Source organism: Palaemon carinicauda, chromosome 14, assembly GCF_036898095.1.
Source record: "Palaemon carinicauda isolate YSFRI2023 chromosome 14, ASM3689809v2, whole genome shotgun sequence".
NCBI lineage: Eukaryota > Metazoa > Arthropoda > Malacostraca > Decapoda > Palaemonidae > Palaemon > Palaemon carinicauda.
Genome location: NC_090738.1, coordinates 3,047,138 through 3,069,456, shown reverse-complemented (window position 1 = coordinate 3,069,456; position 22,319 = coordinate 3,047,138). Strand labels below are relative to the sequence as shown.

The 22,319-nt window shown below is 42.2% G+C and overlaps 1 protein-coding gene across 1 annotated transcript in view; it reads right to left on the bottom strand.

Annotated features, from left to right (window-relative positions):
- Window positions 1–22,319, bottom strand: part of LOC137653400 (DNA helicase MCM9-like) — a 524,132-nt gene that overhangs the window by 255,095 nt on the left and 246,718 nt on the right. The window contains exons 5-6 of the mRNA XM_068386747.1: window positions 19,263–19,347; window positions 3,318–3,449 (exon numbers count right to left, since the gene is read on the bottom strand). Coding sequence (XP_068242848.1) covers window positions 3,318–3,449; window positions 19,263–19,347 — 217 coding nt within the window. The remainder of the gene's footprint in view (window positions 1–3,317; window positions 3,450–19,262; window positions 19,348–22,319) is intronic.

Sequence of the window (22,319 nt, the reverse complement as noted above, 5' to 3'; positions counted from 1 at the left end):
GGAACTCCCTCGGTACCTCTGTGAGCAGATGCAAAAGACCGGGAAACCATTCTACATGATGCCACAGCAGAGATATTAGGGTCATTGACAGATCTTGAGATGCCCTAACTTTACTTTAGAGCCTCCTTATTAGGCAAAAAGGGAGAAATGTGGAGACATCTCTTCTGTCCTACAGATGTTGGAAGGTGTCTTGCCAGAATGCCTGGGACTCCGGTACTGGCGAGCAGTACACCTGCAGCTTCAAGTTTATCGCAAACAGGTCGATTATCGGCGAACCTCACAAAGTAAAATCTTTGTTGGCTATCTGTTGTTTCAAGGACTATTTGGAGACTACTATCTGAGTCCTCCAGCTCAAATTCTCTGCCAGCAGGTTCTTCTTGCCTGGGATAAATCGGGCTGAAAGGACTACCGAATTGGTTTTCGTCCACCTGATGATTTCCAGACAGCTGACATAGGTGCTGTGGAAAGGTACCTCCATGCTTGTTTATATGTGACACCACCGTAGTGTTGTCGCTCATCAGCCCTACATAGTATCCTGAAATAGCTGCTGCCCTCATTTCCAGGAGGTTTATGTGGCATTGCTGCTCGGATTCGGACCACCGTCCGTATATCGTAGGGTGCAACAGATGACCCCTCACCCCTCTCTTGATGCATCCATGAAAAGCAATAAATCCTGGGAGAAGAGAGAAGGACTATTTTTGATCTACCAGCACCAAGTGCTTGGTAGGTTCACGTGCTGAGACCAAAAGATCTTCAGCTGCCACTGAAGAGGTCTGATGTGCAAACGACTGTTGGAAACTATCTTCTCTAGAAAACCTAGGTGCCCCAGCAGCCTTTGCCACTGATGTGCTGGCAATTTGTCTTGCAAGAGGAAGATCTAAGCTATCTCCCACAGTCTCTTTTTTGTTCCTCAGACAGAAAGCGCTTGCCTAGTTAGGTCCTGATTCTCATTCCTAGATATACCGTGTCTTGGGCAGGTTGCAGCTGAGACTGCTTGTAATTTACCAAGAAACCTAGACCTCAGCAAAATGTGATTCGTCGTTTGCATGGGGTCATCCTTTACACGGTAATATACGGTATATTTTCTTAAAGCTAAATTGACTATTTAAATAATCGTAATTTTAGAGAGAGAGAGAGAGAGAGAGAGAGAGAGAGAGAGAGAGAGAGAGAGAGAGAGAGAGAGAGAGAGAGAGAGAGAGAGATATCAGCTGATGAAAAGTGATCGAATGCCGTTTTTGTTTATTTATTATAAAGAAACTATTATCGAGATATTTAAGTTTTTATTGTACAAAATAAGTTATATTTCTTTTTAAGAAAGCATAGATAACATACTGCGCAAGAGACAACACACAAGATACGTCATGCTTCTAAAGTAGCGGTGCAGGCTACAGTCGTCTGAACAAAAACACTGAACATTTACAGTAAGTACAGTTAAGCTGTACTGTATTAATATTACTGTACCTATATTACAGTGATATACATTACAGTATCGGTGAGTTTTAGGTTACAGTACAGTATTACTAGATAGGAACAACTTTTGCTATACAGAACAGTAAGGGGATGATGATGACTTGGTGAACTTTACCTTAGCACAATAATGTACTGTAACCTTACTGTGTCCAGTAGATAATGTACATGTGCGCAAATGTTCGTACACTGTACATATGATTATAAACTATTGTAGAAACCAAATTAAAACTACAAGGCAGTATTTACTGTGTTAATCATCAGCTCAGGCACCCATTTGTGGCAAGAGGCAGTGACTTTTTAGGTTAGAAGCTAGCCCACCCTAGTGTAACATTTATTCCCGAATTTTCGCTTATCGCCACTGTAACTATCGCGATAAGCGATGTCTTACTGCACTTAATTTTCAAAAATCCTCTCCCATAGTAGCCTCAAACAAAAAATAAATACCAGTATTCCCATCTCATCACTTTCTTAAGGTGTTTATTAACTATTGTTATTATCACTGAGTTAGCTAAGACTCGTATTAGTAATATGGCGATAACCACTATCAGTCCACCCCATTTTCGATAATACTAGATCCTACCATGAATGACGTTGGCTACTTTCGCAGACACTGGGCTGTTCTACTGGTAACACCAAAGCCTTCAGAATCTTGTTTTTAAGACTAGTTAACATATGCCTGTGTTCACTTGACATTTTAAAGCTGTTTATATGCCTTGGTTGACAACATTTTGGCTGGTTTTGACTCACAGTACTAAAGTACTAAAGCATGCATTTTGTCATGAGCAAGTCAATTAGAATTTCATCAGCAACTACAGGCCTTTAATTCTTTGTGCCAGATATGTAGGGGTAATCAGTGTATTGTGCAGAACAAGTGTGATGACTTCTTGCCTTGTAGGAGATGGAATGTTAGACTCTTGAACTTTCAGAGTAAAAAAGAGGACAGGTAGCCTAATTATAAGAAGAGGCCATGGAGTTCTAGTAATTTGGACCAGATTCAGTTCCGCAGCTTGCTCTGTTATTTTCAAGTTTAATACCCATGTTATGAGGTAGGTCCAAGAATAATATTTGAGGATTTAGGTAACTTATTTTATTTAGATAAATTTGGATCAGAAATTAGGTCAGACTAGAAATTATAATTCAGCACTTTGAGATCTGAAGTGTTCAATCTTCTTAAGAAAATGGATTGTACTTATGTAAGTAGTCAAATTTGTGACTGTTAAACTAGAGAATATTAAGTGCTGACTTTATATAATGGAGTGAAAAGCATGCGATGGGAAAAAGGATTGAGAATGGCATAAGAAGGCATATAAACAAACTTGTCAGCATTACCATCAGAATATTTTACAGATGATACTAACACCAGCAAAGAATGAAGAAAAAGGATTGGGAATGGCATAAGAAGGCATATAAACAAACTTGTCAGCATTACCAACAGAATATTTTACAGATGATGCTAACACCAGCAAAGAATGAAGCAAAAGGATTGGGAATGGCATAAGAAGGCATATAAAAAAACTTGTCAGCATTACCAACAAAATATTTTACAGATGATGCTAACACCAGCAAAGAATGAAGAGATTTGACACCTAAGACCCGTTGAATGTCATTGTGCATGTACATCACTCCTCTAAACAGTAATGATGCAAATTTTCTTTAGCCTCAAGAAAAAGTTTGTCTAGAAATATTTTGTGAGAAACAAATTAAGCAGGGAGAGTTATAGGTTTGCACATAAGCAAGTACCTTGCATTAGTGTCCTTGCATACCATACTGTAGTCAATGCAAGGGTTAGAGAATAAGAATTTAGTTACGTAATAAATGTAAGAATATAAAATATCCAGTATATTTACCTGGGGACAAAACGATGCCAAAATAACATTTCTTCCAGCAAGCGGATCATATTGATATTTTTCCCAAAACCTCGAAAATTCATCTCGCATCTCATCAGTGACTATTGTTCCTGAACGTTGCTTGTTTCGAATCTGGGAACAAAAAAAAAAATATGCAAAACACATAAATCATATATCTAAGATCATACAAAAATATACTACTTAATAAAAAGGAGTAATGAAAATACCATAAAACCTTTCTTACTTAATATCTATATTCAAGTTGAAAATATTGATCATGGTTTTATTGGCAAAATTCCATAGCATCAAAAGTTTAATTAGCTTGCTCAAAGACTAATCAAACAGATAAAGATTTAGAAAGAGAAATAATTTCCAGAGGATAGTGATGTCATTAACAAGAAAAATGCCCTGCGTCAATTGTCAAAATAGATGAGTTATTGATAAAACTCATCCCTATAATAGAGGATAGGGAGGAAGAAAAGTGGAAGAATTATGGGATAAAATCATGGAGATCAACGTGTATTAGGAGTTTCTGTCTCATATAAATAGTGTAGTAATGTTAACAAATAAGTTACCAATCTCAATCAGTGGTAAATATTTGATTAACTGGAAAATTTATTTCATAAAAATGGGTTAAGATAACATATTTTCTTAATAGAGCTTGAGAAATATTAAGACAATAGGTCATTGTAGGTCAATCTTATGGTTCTTTTATAACTCAAACATTTCCCTTTATGTATTTAAGATTTATAACTTTTTATTGAGCATAACTTTAACTTATTTTTCCTCTATATATCAGGTAATACCACAAAAAGCATAACACCATAAAATGGGAATCTGAATATCAATATTTTTTCATAGTGAGTAATGTTTATTTTGTGTTCAAGCTGGGCAGGGGAGAGGTGAGTGATGATTAGTGTACAGCGAAAACTAATACAAGTAGTGAGAAATTGCCAAAAAGAGGAAGTTAAAATCATGAGTTTTTATAATCCCTTAGTAGAAAAGTTGAAAAATATTTTTAAGTTAGCTAAATACTATATGGTGGATATTGTGGGAGGAAACAGCAGAGCAGACATAATTGTGAAAATCAGTAAACTCTTTATTATGGAAAATTAATAACAACTGAGGAAGAGACAAAGATAGTGTATAAAGACAAGGAATGTTTCAGCGGTGATGAGGTGGGGGAAAAGCAAGAAAAAGTGATGGATATAAGTAGTAACTATGGGGAAGTTGCAAAAGCAATCATAAGTGGTAAGTGTAAACTTAAGAAAGACATATATTTGTCAGAAGAATAATTGAAACTTGGGATTGAACTCTGAGAATAAAGAACAGGAAATATAGGTAAAATTACAGGCGAGTTATCTTTGGCAGAAAAAATGGACAGCAAGAATTAGAAATCAAAAAGCTAAATCTTTTCATGCCATGTGTTGATATACTAGGGGAAAATATTAAAGATGAAATGAGCAAGTTTTATGTATATAATGACAAAAAGAGCTCCAATTATTGTCAATCTAAAGCAGGCCCCAATTTCCTTGATTGAAAATTCAACTATGCAAAGATAATATCCTGGAAAAAATTGGATTACTTCAAAATAAACTTCTTTTAAGGGGAAAGCCGGGGAAATGTACGCGGCAACATTTATAATGAATTAAATTGATTATAAGAAAGTGAAAGCAGAGGTATTGACAACACACATGCATACACACCACACATACACACACACACACACACATATATATATATATATATATATATATATATATATATATATATAATATATATATAATCTTAGTAGGTAGTAGCTTGGTCAGGGCACCAAATAACCATTGAGATACTACCCCTTTACATATTCTCCTCTGTCCTCATAGACATGACAACACAGACTACCAAACAATTCTTCTTCTTCTCTCAAGGGGTTAACTACTGCAATGTAATTGTTCATTGGCTAATTTCCTCTTGGTAAGGGTAGAAAAAAAAAAACATCTCTTAAGAAGCTCTTCTAGGAGGACACTCCAAAGTGAAACCATTGTTCTCTAGTCTTGGGTAGTGCCATAACCTTTATACCATAGCATTCCACTGTCTTGGGTTAGAGTTCTCTTGCTTGGGAGAAGAATCAGAGTCAGAAGATGAAGACGAAGAGGAAGGAGGAGGAACTAGAAGAGGAATACCGCCCACGCTTCCTCTTCTTGTGCCCCTTCCGAGGTACTGGAACGGTGGTCGCGGCAACAGCAGACGACACTGGACGAGGACGAACAACCTGAGCCATATCCGTAGGAAAAGCCGTGGTCGGTGAACTTGGTAAACCTGAAAAACATATTGTATCTGCAGGAGTTTTGGCAGATTTTAACTTTAACTGACTTGCGGACGAAGCTGTAAAGGGTTTGCCAGCAGTGGTTAAAGAAATCACTGTGTTTAAAACCTTACTCTCCCTTGTTTTAACAGGGAGTCCAGCAGTTATTTTACCTTTGGAAAAAGTTTGCATTTTGCCAGGAACAAATGCTTTAACAGGAACATGGTCAACAACAACTGGGGCATCAGGGAACATGGGAGTTGATAAAGTTACATTCATGTGTTCATCAACAATCGGATCATTCAAATAACGTTGCTCAATCTCGTTCGCTACAGTTAAAAGGAGTTTTAACAAATCCAAGTCAGTCTTACCTGATAATACAAGAGACGCCCAAAATTCCCCCATCTGACCAGGTAACGTGTCATCATCAGTATCAGACGGTCCAACAATCTGTCGGGTGTCCCTCGAGATCGCCGAAGTAGCGGGAGCGCTAAGGTCACCCACTTTCCCGGCGAAACCCGAAAAATCCCCGACAGGCTGTGGATCTGAGCTTTCCAAAGTCATACTCACACCCTCCTCCAACTCGGAGAGGGCGTGAGCAGACTTCACTGTGGTAGTTTCTTGAGACGATGGAATAAAAGAAAATGGTTTGTATCTAAGAAAGCTCAGTGGATTGTATGTTATGAAACATACTTTTATTTTTTTTGTTTTATATATCCCTCTGTGCCTCCATAAAAAGGCATTGATCCGTCATTATCGTTTTTACAGATATTGACAGCAGCCACCTACACTCAGTAGGGAGTGTAAGGGAAGTTTATTCTTCAGAGTACTGCATGTACAGTATATAAATAGTGAGTACATCCGTCCCTGGAATACAATGTATCGCAAAACATGATTATCTCGTTTTGATAGTAATAAATGATGCATTGCTCAAAATGGGTGAAATGGGATAAAGAAGCTATAAACTCAAGTTTCAAGGCTCAACTAGATGTTGTCATTAGAGAAGTTTTGACATCAGGCACGGATCTTTGTCAGTATTCTCAGTCAGTTGAAAAGGAGCTTTGACAGTTGGAAAACTTGAGTATCCAAAAATACATCAACAAGGCTCAAGATATTGCTACTCTACATCACCAGATCACAGAATGTGATTCCATACTGGAACTTAGTGATGGACATTTTTTAAATGTTTGCCCAAGAACCAAGTGAATATAAAGTGGCATTGAACAGTTTTTTTTGCAGAGATAGCCAAACTTTTAAGTGTGTTCAATTCCTAAACCCATTCTTAAATTGTTCATACAGATTATGAACCATAGTGTTGCGGGGTTCTCCGTTAAGCTTGAAGTTTGTTTCTGTCATAGTCAGGAATAAATCTGCATGATCCACCAGAGTATGTTGCTAGTCTGCCAAGGGGAAGACAGTTATAAGCAAGATTGTTGGGATCTTCTAGTTTTGCCACATGAATTGCAATCCTTGTTCTATGAACCCTTTGATCATGAGGCAAGCTACTGGTATTAGCCCAAACAGATACACGGTTAGGTGTACCTTAGTTTATACTTAGTTTTTTTTTTTTGCTTCATTTACAAATAAATACTTTTTTGTTTTTATGAAGATAAATTTATTCCAGTTCCTTACATCTCTGTGGCCCCTTCACAGCCACTGTTTGTTTTACAATTGTTTTTTCATTGTTTATTTTTTTTCCTTTCACCTAATGTTCTGACCCTTACTTGAACTTGAAGCTATCTAACCTTAAATTCAAGCTATTTACATATGCTGTTCATTTTTTCCCAGAAATGAATCAACGTTCATCTTACATGTTAATCCAGCAAGCCCAAGGAAAGGGAATTTAAGAAGAAAGCAAGATTCAAGTTGGGTCCCCTTGCCCAGTATAAACCAAGGGGTGGTGCCCAGAACTCCATTCTCTTGACCTGTTACTTAGGTTTTTGGGTATTCCACCGTTGTATATTTGTTGTGTAGTGAATGTCGGGTTGTGGTCGGCATTCGGACACTAGGCAGTTCGGGTACTACCTCTGGCCACAGTCCGCAAACCATTACATAATTTTTGGTGCCCAGACCAGGGAAACACCAACCTTTAGGGATGGCATCGTCATCGAGCAAACACCAAAAGGCTAAGAAGAGCCTGAGCCGGGATGTGGAGAGTCTGGTCAGGATTGTCAGTGACCTGGCAACTCAGGTCAAGTCCCTGACACTTGAAGTGGCGGCCCTGAAGAATGTCGAGCCGTCACCAACGTTCCACGTTGCCACTGGGGGGTCACAACCACAGTGACCACTAGTGCTCCATCTACGTCCCTTGCTTGGCCAAATTACAATGGTCTGGCAATCCCACTGACTGGAGCAGAGCCACTGGTTGGAGGTCTTCAGCCCCCTCCAGGGTTCACACCGTTACTCCCCTCTGTACCAGGCTTCTTGGAGGCTCCTACTGCGAGTGGACTGCTCGCTTCATCGCCTGTTCCGGCAACTAACCCCGTTAGTCCACCAGAGCCTGCAGCCAGTAGACTAGGAGAGCAGTTCCTGGACAATCCGGCTGAAGCCAGTAGGCCAGAAAAGGCTCCAGCAGCTACTGCTGAGGCAGTTCTTGCCTAGACAGGGGCTATCCCAAAGCGGAAACGCCAGGCCAAGGACACCACCAGACCGGCCATACCCGAAATGACTATGTCCCAGGAGTCCACCAGTGAAGATTCTAGTAGCGAGACTTCTGGTGACTCTTCCGGCTCCTGTCTCAGTGTCACCTCAGATAACACTGTCTCCACCGACCATGTCCAGTCCCTCCAGACCGAACGCAGTCTGTCTAACCTGCTTAAGGTCCTTGACTCCAGGAGGAACCCCAAGTCTAGAATCTTCCAGCTAGAAACTGGCCAGAGTTTTGCCTGATTCCTGAGGGATTTTGAGGCCTACAGTGCTAGCAAGTATACTGCAGGAAGCTCTGGCCGGTGGACTGTTGACCTAGGAAAATTTCTAAAAGGAGAAATCCATGAGGCGTTCTCGGCCATGGGGGGTCCCGAGATCTCATACCCCGCCATGAAGGAACGCCTCCTCGACTGGTGCCGAGAAGCCCGAGAGAGGCGTGATGCTGACAGGAAGGCCCGGTTCAGCAGTGCCACCTGTGGCGAGGGCAAACTGCTGAAAATTTACGTCGTCCGGTTGGCCTCCCTGTACAGGTCGGCCTATCTTCGCCGTAGTTTGGACCGGAGGGAGCTTAGGAGGAAGCTCCTCAGAACTGTTCCGAGCAGAGCTGCGAGTTGGCTGGAACAGTCTCTGGCCACCATTAATGTTTCCGCTGGCCGTCAGGCCACTTGGCAGGATGTTTTACACCTGTTGAGTGTTCTCGACGAGGCATCCCGTCAGCGAAGCCAGAAGGCAGAGGATTTGGCCATCAGTCGTGTGGGACAGTCATGGCACGGCTCGTAAGCCGACAGGGTTGCCATGGCAGCCCCTAGCCGTTTGCCTGGACCTGATAGAGCGTATCTACGCACTCCTCCTCGACCTGTCCCCAAACCTGCACCTGTGGAAGTGCGCCTGCCACCATCGCGCACCCCAGATAGGTCTCCTACATTCCAGAGAAGGTACTGTGCATGGTGCTGAAAACCAGGGCACCTTATGGACAAGTGTTGCAGACGCCTCAACCTGTGCCTACGCTGTGGCTCGGCAAACCATTATGTCGCACAGTGTGGACGACAGGTGCCGCCTATAAGTAGATCACCCGTTCAAAAGACAGGTAATGTCCGCAGCCTTGAGAGGGAGACTACCTCTGTACCAACTCCTTCAAGGTGGAGAGCAGTACCGATGAGTGCTACTCCGACCCCGTCGTCCTATTCTGGATCAACCAGTAGCCGGGAGATCCGAAGTGGGAGCGAGTCCAGTGCTCTTTCTCCGACTGTGCAAAAGAAGAAGAAAAGGAGCAAGAAGGCAAAGCCCAGGAAGTCCAGAACTGAGGAGTATCATAGGGCTTTAAACACCAGGCCTTCGATATGGAAGATGGGGCTACAACAAAGGAGGGTGTGAGTGCTAGTGGTGCGTGCTCCTAGTATTCCGGCGGCAGCCTCGGAAATCTCGATTTCCAAGGTTACTCCTTAACCTGAAAAGGTCATTGCACCTCCAATGGCTCTTTCAGGATTGCCCAGTGATAACTTGTCCTCGACACAGTCCAGAGCTTCTCCAACTGACTTCTCCAGGGAGGAAGCAGGAACTGAGGCTGTATTGAAAACCCTTCATAAGGTTAACCTGGCTCAGTTGGCTCCTGTACCACTCATGGTTGTCCCAGTGACCATGTCTGATTTTCCATTGGAAGCGTTGGATGCTCTCATTGACTCTGGAGCTGAGGTCAACCTATTGTCATTGAGAGTTGTACAGGATTACCAGCTGCAGATGGTACCCAACACTATTGGTCTGACGGGTTTAGGGCAAACAGGACCTAAGACCTTAGGTACTGTACTATTGACCCCTATACCGCATGGAATGACATTCGCCCCGAGTGTGTTCCATGTAGTGCCTTCAGGGACTACGGCTGAGCACGTAGTGCTTGGCTACCAGTTCTGGAGAGCAAATGGGGTGATAGTTGACGGAGCCCGAAATCGGCTGAGCGTTGGCAGTACTCCCCAAGAGCCTCTTTGGGAGTATTACGTCCTGATACATGGAGCCTGTTGTCAGCAAGTGCTTTACACACTTGAGGTCCACGCAGCCGATTTAATGAGGATTGCCAGTATTGAGCCAGTACTTGTTCTGGTTACTGTAAATTCTCCTAAGGGACTTGACACCTTTTTCAGGTGCCCTGCTTGTCCGACCAACTGTTGGCCGGAAATGTATTATGATGGCGACATCATAATCCCTGCTCTGTCAAGAAGTTACAGAAATCCCTGGCATCCTCAAACTGAAAGATGGAAAAGCCTCAGTTTTAATCAAGGGGTCATCTGAAGAAACTGCCAAGATCAAGAAGGGTGATCTCTTGAGGAAGGTGTTCACCATGGGAATGGTGGATGCTCCTCTATCCTGCCTGATAGCACAGGAGTGTGACCTGACTCCTGAACCGAGCGTATTGGAAGAGATAGACAATCTGTCTATCTCCGACGAACTGGACTCTTCTCAGAAGGACCAGTTTTGTCAAATGCTTCGGCGTCATCTTCCAGTCATCAGTACTGGTGATGATGATGTGGGAGAGTGCTCAAGCACACCAATACGCATCCACCTGTATGACGAGACGCCCATTTATCAGAGAGTTCGACGGTTTGCCAAACCTGTCGCTGACGCCATCGAGGAACAGTACAAGGAGTTGCATGAACTGGGTATTATTGAACCCAGCATCTCTCCTTGGTCTTCACCCATTGTTCCAGTGCGAAAAAAGGACAATAGTATTAGGCTGTGTGTGGAATACCGTAGACCGAATAAGGTGACTGTCTCTGATAAGTTCCCGATCCCTAACATGGCCGATTCCTTATTTGGACTTCGAGGAGTCAAATACTTTACAACCCTTGACCTGGTTCGTGGATACTACCAGTTACCGTTGGCAGAGGACAGTAAAGAATACACAGCTTTCTCTACCGCCTTTGGACACTGGCAGTTCAGACGATTATCGTTTGGACTGAAAAATGTACCTGCAGTGTTCCAGAGAGAAATGCAGAGTATTCTCCAAGTGTTACCGAAAGCTAAGGTGGTTGTCTACATTGATGACATCTTGATACTTGGGTCTTCTTTCAAGGAACACCTGAAACTGGTAGAACGAGTTTTGGATACTCTCCAAAAGCACGGACTCAAGATAAAACTCAGGAAGTGTTCTTGGGTTCAAGTCGAGGTCCAGTATCTTGGTCATCTGATATGCATAAGCTACCGGAATACGTCCAGAAAGTGGAAGACTTCCCAAAACCGACCACTGTGCGTGAGCTACAGGGATTCCTGGGACTGTTTATCCCCATGTGCTCACAGATAGCCAAACCGTTATCTGCAAAGACTGGAGGACGAAAATCCCAAGGGACTAGGAAACTGAAGTGGACTGCAGAAATGGACAGTGCCTTTGTGTGCTTGAAGGAACTGATCAAGGAGGACATTATGTTGTCATACCTTGTTATGACTACTCCGCTGATGCTAAACCCTTGGAGTTGTTTGTTGACACTTCGGGTGAGGGGGTTGGTGCTTGTCTGTGCCAGGAGTCCTTGGAGGATCCAGGGGAGCGTAGGGTGATAGCGTACGACTCCATGACTTTCCTTGACTGCGAGATCCGTTACTCTACCATTGAGTGTGAGTTGGCTGCTCTGCGATGGGGGGGTGAAAACCTTCAGGGCCTTCCTCTATGGTCAGTTCTTCGTGATTCATTCTGATCACTGTCCCCTGATGTACCTTCATGACATGAAGATGGTGGACAGTCGTCTAGCTTGGACATTGGAGGACCTGTCCGAATTTAACTTTATTGTTAATTACTGTCCAGGTGATCAGAATGCCGCAGCTGACTGGTTATCCCGCTGGCCCCGCATTAACTGACTGTCTGTTTGCTACTGAACCCAGCACTCCCAAGTTGCCTACTGGACTGGCCTTGTATAAGGAGGTTCATGGTGGTCCAGATTCTCTCATAGAATCCTTGGAGGTAGTCGTGAACTGCTGGACGGAAGGGTCAGGTGTCGCACCTGACTCTCAACTGAAGGGAGACAAGCTCCAGGATGCCTTAGTTCAGCAGTTTCTGAAAGACGCCAGTCGACTAGGCTTCAGACTAGACAAGACCAGCAGGAACGGGATCAAGGCAATGCGTTTTCCAGGTACAGTCCCAGCTCTGGAGTTGCTCTTGGCAGCATCTAAGCTATTGAACCTGGAAATCTGGGTCCATTGGGGTCACACTTGTCCCGTAGTCTGTCGTGATCCATCCGTGACCGAGCCTCAGTGTGTGCATCTTCAGTGTCTGTCTGGAGTGCATTTAAACCCTCTGATCGAGCTCTGCAATTACGTCCCTCCAACTGACGTGATTCTGGGCCATAAGGCGGAGGTAAAATCTCGTGTGCCTGACGCTGAGAGTCTGGTCACTGATGATCAGGATGCGCCGGAGGATTGTCCTGTAATCCAGTACGTGACAGAAAAGGCCCCTCGTCAGTCTAGTTGTACCCATGTGTCTCAACACTCGGCAGTAGGTATAGTAATGATGCAGGAAACCTTATTTTGTGCTCTTGTTGATACAGGAGCACAGGTTTGTCTAGTAAGTGAGTCTGTACTGAGCCAACTTGGCATAGAGTACCAGGTACTGTCAGGAGGACAGCTAGAGGGCTTGACTGGTTCCTGCACCAGCATTCTAGCATTCTAGGCTACGTCCAGTTAGAGGTGAAGTGTCCTTCCGGGTGGAGGCTACTGCTGTTTAACTATGTGGTGGTAGCTGCCAAACACATTAACTTTTGTTTTATTCTTGGTAGAAACCTACTGGACGCAGCCTACCTGACACTGGATTCACCCCGAGAACAGTTGGTGTATGACCACACTACTGTTCTTCAGTTGTCTCCCAGGGTACTCTGTCTCCTCACTGCATACCGAGACCACTGTTATGAAGGTAACTGACCCTGAACCTGATCGGGGAGTGTTCTCCGGGAATGCTCTTCTGTCTTTTAGTCAGGTGTCCAAGATCCAAGGAGATCATTGACAGATTCAATCTGTCATTAGGATGATCTACTCTAGGGTTCCTGCATCTTGAGTTCCACGCTCCTATCTACCCTATAGGAGATGTTGGTCGGACCTGGAAATACACCAGCGTTTGCTAGTGAAGCAGAATCCAGATAGCTCAGTAGTCACCTTCAATGTCCTGGTTGATCTAGTTGCCAAGACACACGTCCAGAATGCTCACTGGGGGATCGGAAAAATTATTGCAATGCTCCGTCGACTCGTCTGGCACAGATCTTTGATTAATGTAATCAGAGGTATATGCCGGACGTGTTGGGAATGTCAGATTTGTAAGGTCTCAAATGAGGTGGTTGCCCCGCCGACATTGAAAATAGTGACCTCTTCTCCTTTTGAATTGGTTGCTATGGACCTTGTGAGTCTCCCAACAACCAGTACTGGTTTTATTGGGTGTCTGATGGTAGTCGACCACTATTCCAAGTGGGTGACGGCAGTACCCATAAGGAATAAGAAGAGCAGTACGATATGCCAGGCGCTTGAAGTCCAAGTTTTTCCTGTTATTCCTCGTGTTCCAGTCCGGATATTGACTGATAACGGCCCTGAATTTATTTCCCAGGAATTTACCGAGTTGTTGGAGCGGTACAATGTTGTACATGTGAAAACAACTCTGTGTAAACCCTCTAGTAACGGTGCTGTGGAACGGGTAAATTGTACCATTGGTGAGTTACTGAGGGTGATTTCTGGGGAATCTCGGAAATGGGACCAGTACTTATCCCGAGCAGTTCTCAGCTACAACCATTCTCACCACACTGAGATTGGCTGTACTCCAGCTGAGAACATACTGAAGGGTGCTCACGATGTTAATAGTACCCCATTGCTGTCAGCAGAAACGAGAGACCCATGGGATAAAGGACATCCTTGGTACAAACCGTTTAAAGAGGGTTCTCTGGTGCTTAAGAAGGTGCACCTGTTGGGGCACCTTCTGACGAACAAGCTCATCCCTAGGTTTGAGGGGGTATTCCGAGTTACTAAGGTACACGAGAATAAGGTCACCTATGAGCTGCAGAGACTGCCTGATGGTGAACTCGTCAGAGCTCACCATACCCAGTCAAAGGCCTGGTTTGAACCTCCAGTTTATCTTAGGAGGCACTTTCTCTGATATGCGAAGGGTCCTGATCCTGTAACAGAGACTCGGAATAGTCCTGGACTCGTGGAGGATAGTCCAACTTCCTCTGAAGTATCTGAGAGTTCTGGTTTTAGTAGTGATGGTGACTCCTATGGGGTGGCTGCAGTAGTGGCGTCCTACCTTTTGTCCCGAGATTGTAACAAGTCCCGACGACAGAGGAAAAGTCACCATCCTACTAGACAGCCTAAGCCCATCCTTAAACCAGCTAGGACTTACGAGAGAAAAAAAGCACTAGATGCTTGGCTATATCCTCCAGAAAATTGTGATGAGACTCCTATATTAAAGCCTGAATCGTTTCGAGATCGTTCAGTCCTCTAACTGTGGGAGAACAGCCCAACTGAAGTATGTGAAACCCCAATTTTGTCTCCTGAGTCGGTGGTTCACTGTCCTGTTCCTGAATTTCCAAAGCCCCAGTTCTTAGCTTCTTCTTTCCGAGTGGAAGGTGTTGTTCATCCTCCAGCGAGTTGGAAATTCTGGGAAGTGTCTAGTATTCTGTTATTGGAACTGCTTTCTCTTGGTTCCAAGAGTTCCAGTCCAGATTGGTCAAGACCTGCTACTTTAGAAAGCCCTGTTTCTGAATCGGCAGTGTCTATTCATCCTGATTATGACTTTCTCGGCTTTGTACCACCCGATTCTGACGACCGACTGTCACCTGAAGATCCCACCTCCAGTGGATTTAGTCCCCCATGGACTAAATCTAAAGGTCCTGTTCTTGACCTACCTATAGTTCAGCCTCAAGTCCTGGAGTGGAGACCACGTCTCACTGACCAGATGAATACTATAGAGAGGGAACCATCCTCCATTCCTGAGTCACCTCAGAATTCAAACCCTTTCCGACATTCTGATGGTAGATTAAAACACCGGTCAGAGCTCGAGGCTGAAGTGGCACAGTCAGGTGTATCTAGCCTGAATGCCATAACACTGGGTCGCCCGAAACACAACTTTGCCCTGAGTCATCGTTTGATTTTTCGGGATTTTTATTGTACTCTTCTGGGTCTACGGATTCTGTCTCTGGTTTACCTCAAAGAATGTCGATCACCAGCAAATACCAATTGTTATGCGAGGTTATCGATCGATTAAAGACACCCAGCCTGTACCTGGAGAGTCGCCGGCTTAGCCTGTCTCCGGTGGCGCAAAAAATTAATATGGCTTGCCAGCATATTGCTGAATCCCAGCGCATGTCCCAAGACAGAATTTTGAGAATCAGAAGAACAACTATAAAACTTCCACTGAATTAATCTTTGTACAGTTTTTAAAGAAAGTTTTGATAATAATTACCCTTTTTTATGTCATGTTTTGATTCCCACATTGGGATATTTGAAAGGCTGAGAATGGGACACGTTGTGTGAGGAAATCTTTATTTAGTCATGGTTTCTGTAAGTGTCATAATAATTGTTGTACTGTAAATTGACTTTGACTGTGACAGTTATAATAGATTCAATAAATTTTTCATATCCTGTAATACCTACAGTCCAAAATCAATGAGTTTTGTATTCGTTAAAATTGATTTTGGACTGCAATGAATGTAATTTTTTTCTTGATAGATCCTGAATGTATACCTGTAATACTGAAATGTTTCTTGAAAAAAAAAAAATGAAATTTATTATATTGTATATTATTGGAGCATTGTTGGGAGGAATAGACGATAATCTAATTTTGTGTTTTTAAGTACTATGTTTCCATATTGTCTGATAGTTTATTGTCTATTCCTATTGCTTTTTGTTATGAAATAATGTATTGTACCTAATGTAAATTCATAATTGAATATGTATCTGAAAGAAGGGATGATGAATTAAATCTTTAGTTGATCATCCTACCTTTTTAGTGAATTTATTTTTGCAAGGTAAAATTTTTTCACTTGAATGTACAGAGTTTGTGTGGGGTGTTGCTGTCAGTTACGAGGCATTTTTCTGGATGGGCTTGAGGGCTAATGGGGGGTAATGGAATAAAAGAGTGAGTACATACGTCCCTGGAATCCAATGTATCGCAAAACATGATTATCTCGTTTTGATAGAAAAAAATTATGCATTGCTCAAAATTGGTGAAACGGGAGAAAGTGAAGATATAAACTCAAGTTTCAAGGCTCAACTAGATGTTGTCATTAGAGAAGTTTTGACATCAGGCACGGATCTTTGTCAGTATTCTCAGTCAGTTGAAAAGGAGCTTCGACAGTTGGAAAACTTGAGTATCCAAAAATACATCAACAAGGCTCAAGATATTGCTACTCTACATCACCAGATGACAGAATGTGATTCCATACTGGAACTTAGTGATGGACATTTTTTAAATGTTTGCCCAAGATAGCCAAACTTTTAAGTGTGTTCAATTCCTAAACCCATTCTTAAATTGTTCATACAGATTATGAACCATAGTGTTGCGGGGTTCTCCGTTAAGCTTGAAGTTTGTTTCTGTCATAGTCAGGAATAAATCTGCATGATCCACCAGAGTATGTTGCTAGTCTGCCTAGGGGAAGACAGTTATAAGCAAGATTGTTGGGATCTTCTAGTTTTGCCACATGAATTGCAATCCTTGTTCTATGAACCCTTTGATCATGAGGCAAGCTACTGGTATTAGCCCAAACAGATACACGGTTAGGTGTACCTTAGTTTATACTTAGTTTTTTTTTTTTGCTTCATTTACAAATAAATACTTTTTTGTTTTTATGAAGATAAATTTATTCCAGTTCCTTACATCTCTGTGTCCCCTTCACAGCCACTGTTTGTTTTACAATTGTGTTTTCATTGTTTATTTTTTTTCCTTTCACCTAATGTTCTGACCCTTACTTGAACTTGAAACTATCTAACCTTAAATTCAAGCTATTCACATATGCTGCTCATTTTTCCCCAGAAATGAATCAACGATCATCTTACATGTTAATCCAGCTAGCCCAAGGAAAGGGAATTTAAGAAGAAAGCAAGATTCAGGTTGGGTCCCCTTACCCAGTATAAATCAAGGGGTGGTGCCCAGAGCTCCGTTCTCTTGACCTGTTACTTAGGTTTTTGGGTATTCCACCGTTGTATATTTGTTGTGTAGTGAACGTCGGGATGTCGGCATTCGGACACTAGGCAATTCGGGTGCTACCTCCGGCAACAGTCCGCAAACCACAACAACGACACACTTTGTCCCGGCACCCCACCCCTCTTCTTCTTCTTCGAAAGAGGCGAGCTCTCTGAAGCAGAAGCTTCAGGGTTCCGGCGATATTTGCATCGATTCTCGAAAGCTTGCCACTGCAAGGGCGGCCAGGATTCACACTCACGGCATGGAGAACCTTGAGAGCAAGGTTTTCCCCTGCATGTTGGGGAGAGCGTGTGTGGGTCTACAGAAGGGGACGAAAGCCACCTACTGCAGCGCCCGCCACGTCCTACACATCGCATCTTATGAGTAATTTTCTCCTCCATTACAATCACACAATCACTAGTACACAAGTATAAGAGAAGGCAAAAGGCTGCAGCGTAGAGAGCGGAGAGTAGCACAACAATCCACGTTAAGCCGAAGGAAGTGAATGGGGAAAGCAGGCTGGCGGGGTGGGGGGGGGGGATGGAGCTAAGCACTACCCCATACCGCCAGCAAACCAATCAGCACAACTACCTGGTTTTCTTTCTTTTCGGCTGTTTCAGCTGAGCTGAAGCAAATTCCTAAATAAATGATTACGAGGTTTGTATATCGCGTCGGAACAACTAGATTTTTCCTATGTCAAAATCTGTTTTTCGAAACCTCAAAGACAGAGACCTGATGGTATTTCCATACTCACATGATGGTCACATACATGCCCACCCTCCTCCCCACTAACTTGTAACATCAAGAGGATAGGCTAAGAACACCACAGTCACCCAAAGGCACATTCATTAGCCTTCTCAAACTGCATGAACATAGGAAACTGTTATGGTTGTGGTGGCCGATGTGGTAACGTCCCTGACTGGGGTTCGAGTCCCGCTCAAACTCGTTGGTTTCTTAGGTCGCTGCAACCTCACCATCCTTGTGAGCTAAGGATGTGGAGGTTGGGGAGAGCCTATAGGTCTATCTGGAGAGTCATAAGCAGCCATTGCCTGGTCCTCCTTGGTCCTAGCTTGGGTGGAGAGGGGCATGGGTGCTGATCACATGTATATATAGTCAGTCTCTAGGGCATTGTCCTGCTCGATAGGGCAATGTCACTGTCCCTTGCCTCTACCATTTATGAGCGGCCTTTAAACCTTTAAAGAAACTTCAGTGAGTCCGTAATTCACCAAGTAGTAACATCCCCATCACAACCTAAGCTAAACCCATTAACCCAATCTTCTCTGGATGCTCCCCTGACTTTAAATCCACTTTTCTATTACATTTAAGGGTCCTTCTTACAAATTTAGCAACAAAAAAACCTAATATATTCCTCAATAAGAGAGTCTGGTAGGCGCTCATATTTTAAACAGCATGCATACAACAAGCAAACTGAATGGCATACCCACACCAATATTATTGCCCTCCATTTACTCATAATGACCAATAGTATACTAGGGGAGTTGAGGCAATTGATTTCAAGGAAAACAGGAAATCTAGAATTTTATGAAAGTTGTCTAAACTTAACAAGCTTTGAGGAGGAATCCATAAGGACCCCTGGTGAGATTCATAGAAACTAAATAATTAAAGGTCTAAAGGTCATTCATGAGCAGCAGAGGCAATGGTCAGTACAATGTCTTAGAAATAATCAGTGACCAGGCTCTCTTTACACCCAAACTAGGATCAAGCAATGGCTCCTGATGACTCAGCTGGTAGACTTATAGTCTCCTTTAATACTGCCATTCATAACTCTCATGAATGGTGAGTTGCGGACACTTTTGGATATAGTGGGGCATGTGCGTGCTCAAACTAAACTTCCAAGGGACATAATACTTACTGTGACATTATTTGCTTTAAACACAAGCTCAATATCTGGTCTAAGTTCTTTGTTGACTGGTCTCCACCGTCTATGGACTACTCCACTGGAAAAAATACACATACATATGTTAAATAAAAGAATCATGTCAAAATATAAGGCTATCATTCTTTACAATACGCTGTTATTTAATTCAAAAAAGCCTAAAAAAACTAGCAAAATCTTCCCCCTAAACAATAAATTCTTATATGAAAAGAAAAAGAACACTAATAAAAATATAAAGAAAAAATAATTAAAGACTTCTAATGACATAAAAGTAGTTTCTACACACAACTCCATCAATTATAAATAGTCTAAAATTGCCAACTTTAATATTTTCACCCTCAACTATTTTCTACCAGACATAAGAATGAGTGTCAACACAAGAATTACCTTGAACAACCAGTAAGAAACAACCATTTTATGCTGTGTTTGTGCAATCTAGTTGCAAGACAGAGATGCAAGGAATGAGGGGATGGCATATAATTTATGGATTTGTACATAAATAATTTGTTTTCTGTTGTAAAAGTACCATAATAAGTGGAAAAAAATCAATTTAATGAGGAAGAGGAATTGATGAATGTGAAAAGATCTAAAGGAGTGGAGCTAACATAACATAACCTAGAGCACTAGGAAACTATGAAAATCAGAGGGATGGCCTAACAAACTGAGTGATATGGAAAATAAAAAATGCAAAAGCAAGATACCTACATGGAAAATAGATTGAGAAGTAAAAATGGATGAAGCAATATAGAAGCTAATGTAACATACATTACACGTTAAAATAAAATAAAAAGTAGTTATTTTTATTTTTCATAATATATAAAACTGAGTTCTCTAAATGGTTTATGACTTCAGGGATGCTGAAATAAGCCATTTAAACTTTTAATGAGGTAAACATAGATATGGGTGGGTGGAGGATAGACTCCGTCCACTTGCCAGGTAGAACAACCTTCACTATGACCTATATATAAGATTATTGGGGTGGTTGAAGCACGTTGTGTAACTTGAAAGACTTAGGTTATAAAGTTAGGAAAAATACAAATTATGCCACAGAGCTGCTTTATTTCTATCAGTGTTTTCCCTCATTGTTATTCGCACATGCACCAATGTCAGGACACGTGTTGTTTTCCTCTGAATCTCAGGTGTTCAAGAATGTTCACAATTAGTGTTCAAGGTAATTCCACTCGTCGTTTACCTTATGGTGACAGCAGCATTAATTACCCAACTGTGCTTCATGGAATAGATAGACGAACTGACACATCATCAGAAGAGTGAATTAGTTGACATTTATCTGGCAGTCTGCACAACAGAGAGTGATAAGCATCAAGGCTAACAGGAAAACTTCAAAACAGTGGTCCTTGACAAACAAGACCATTACCAGCTTTGAGGCATGGAAGAATATTCTTTTTTGAGCTCTACCTTAATGATGATGCGAGATGGGGAAATGAATGAATGATTTGAAGTTTTCTGGTCTCCTGACATCGAAGGTCATTCACGCCGATATCGTTTATTATGAATAAAGACTAAAAGAATATTCAATTAAAACCAGAAGAGATAATATATGCTATAAATGTTAAATAGCATTCAGAAGACATGCCTCTGAAATAAATTTAAAAATGCCTTTAACATTGTATCCCACATCATTTATAAGGATCTTGGCAAGGATGAAGCTGACATCCTCACCTCGAGCCTTAAACAGATATCTATTTCTTTCTGTGCTATAAGTGGGGCCTTCAGAAAACAAATGCATCACTGTCAAAGGTATCAAACAGTCGTCGCAACATGGTTGATGTTGGCCAGCCAGCAGAAATTCATGTGTCATCCAAGTGTGACCAATGCGGAGACGACAAAGAGTTGTCTCCCACTTTCGGGGCATCATTTTATATCTCCTAGGGGATATAACATTAGTAATTTCTCTCATCTTATTTTCAGTTAAACTATCCCAGTGCTGTTGCCAGTTATTATAAATAAAAATGTTATTTTCATTAGTAAAATAAATTTTTGAATATACTTACCCGATGATCATGTAGCTGTCAACTCCGTTGCCCGACAGAAATCTACGGTCGGGATACGCCAGCGATCGCTATCCAGGTGGGGGTGTACTCAACAGCGCCATCTGTGGTCAGGTACTCAAGTACTTCTTGTCAACAAGAACTCAATTTTCTCCTCGGTCCACTGGTTCTCTATGGGGAGGAAGGGCGGGTTCTTTAATTCATGATCATCGGGTAAGTATATTCAAAAATTTATTTTACTAATGAAAATAACATTTTTCAATATTAATCTTACCCGATGATCATGTAGCTGATTCACACCCAGGGTGGTGGGTGGAGACCAGTATACATGTTAACAAAGAAGCTAAGTATCCCGTATTTCATTTTATTAGTTATTCAAAATAACAAACATAAAATAAATAAGTACCTGGTAAGGAAGTCGACTTGAACCATTACTCTGCCTTTATTAAGTACGTCTTCCTTACTGAGCGTAGCGGTCCTCTTAGGATGCTGAACGACTCTTAGGTGCTGAAGTATAAAGGGCTGCAACCCATACTAAAGGACCTCATCACAACCTCTAACCTAGGCGCTTCTCAAGAAAGAATTGACCACCCGCCAAATCAACCAGGATGCGGAAGGCTTCTTAGCCGACCGTACAACCCAAAAACAACAATAAAAAGTATTCAAGAGAAAGGTTAAAAAGGTTATGGGATTATGGGAATGTAGTGGCTGAGCCCTCACCTACTACTGCACTCGCTGCTACGAATGGTCCCAGGGTGTAGCAGTTCTCGTAAAGAGACTGGACATCTTTGAGATAGAATGATGCGAACACTGACTTGCTTCTCCAATAGGTTGCATCCATAACACTCTGCAGAGAACGGTTCTGTTTGAAGGCCACTGAAGTAGCCACAGCTCTCACTTCATGTGTCCTTACCTTCAGCAAAGCAAGGTCTTCTTCCTTCAGATGAGAATGTGCTTCTCTAATCAGAAGCCTGATGTAGTAAGAAACTGCGTTCTTAGACATTGGTAGAGAAGGCTTCTTGAT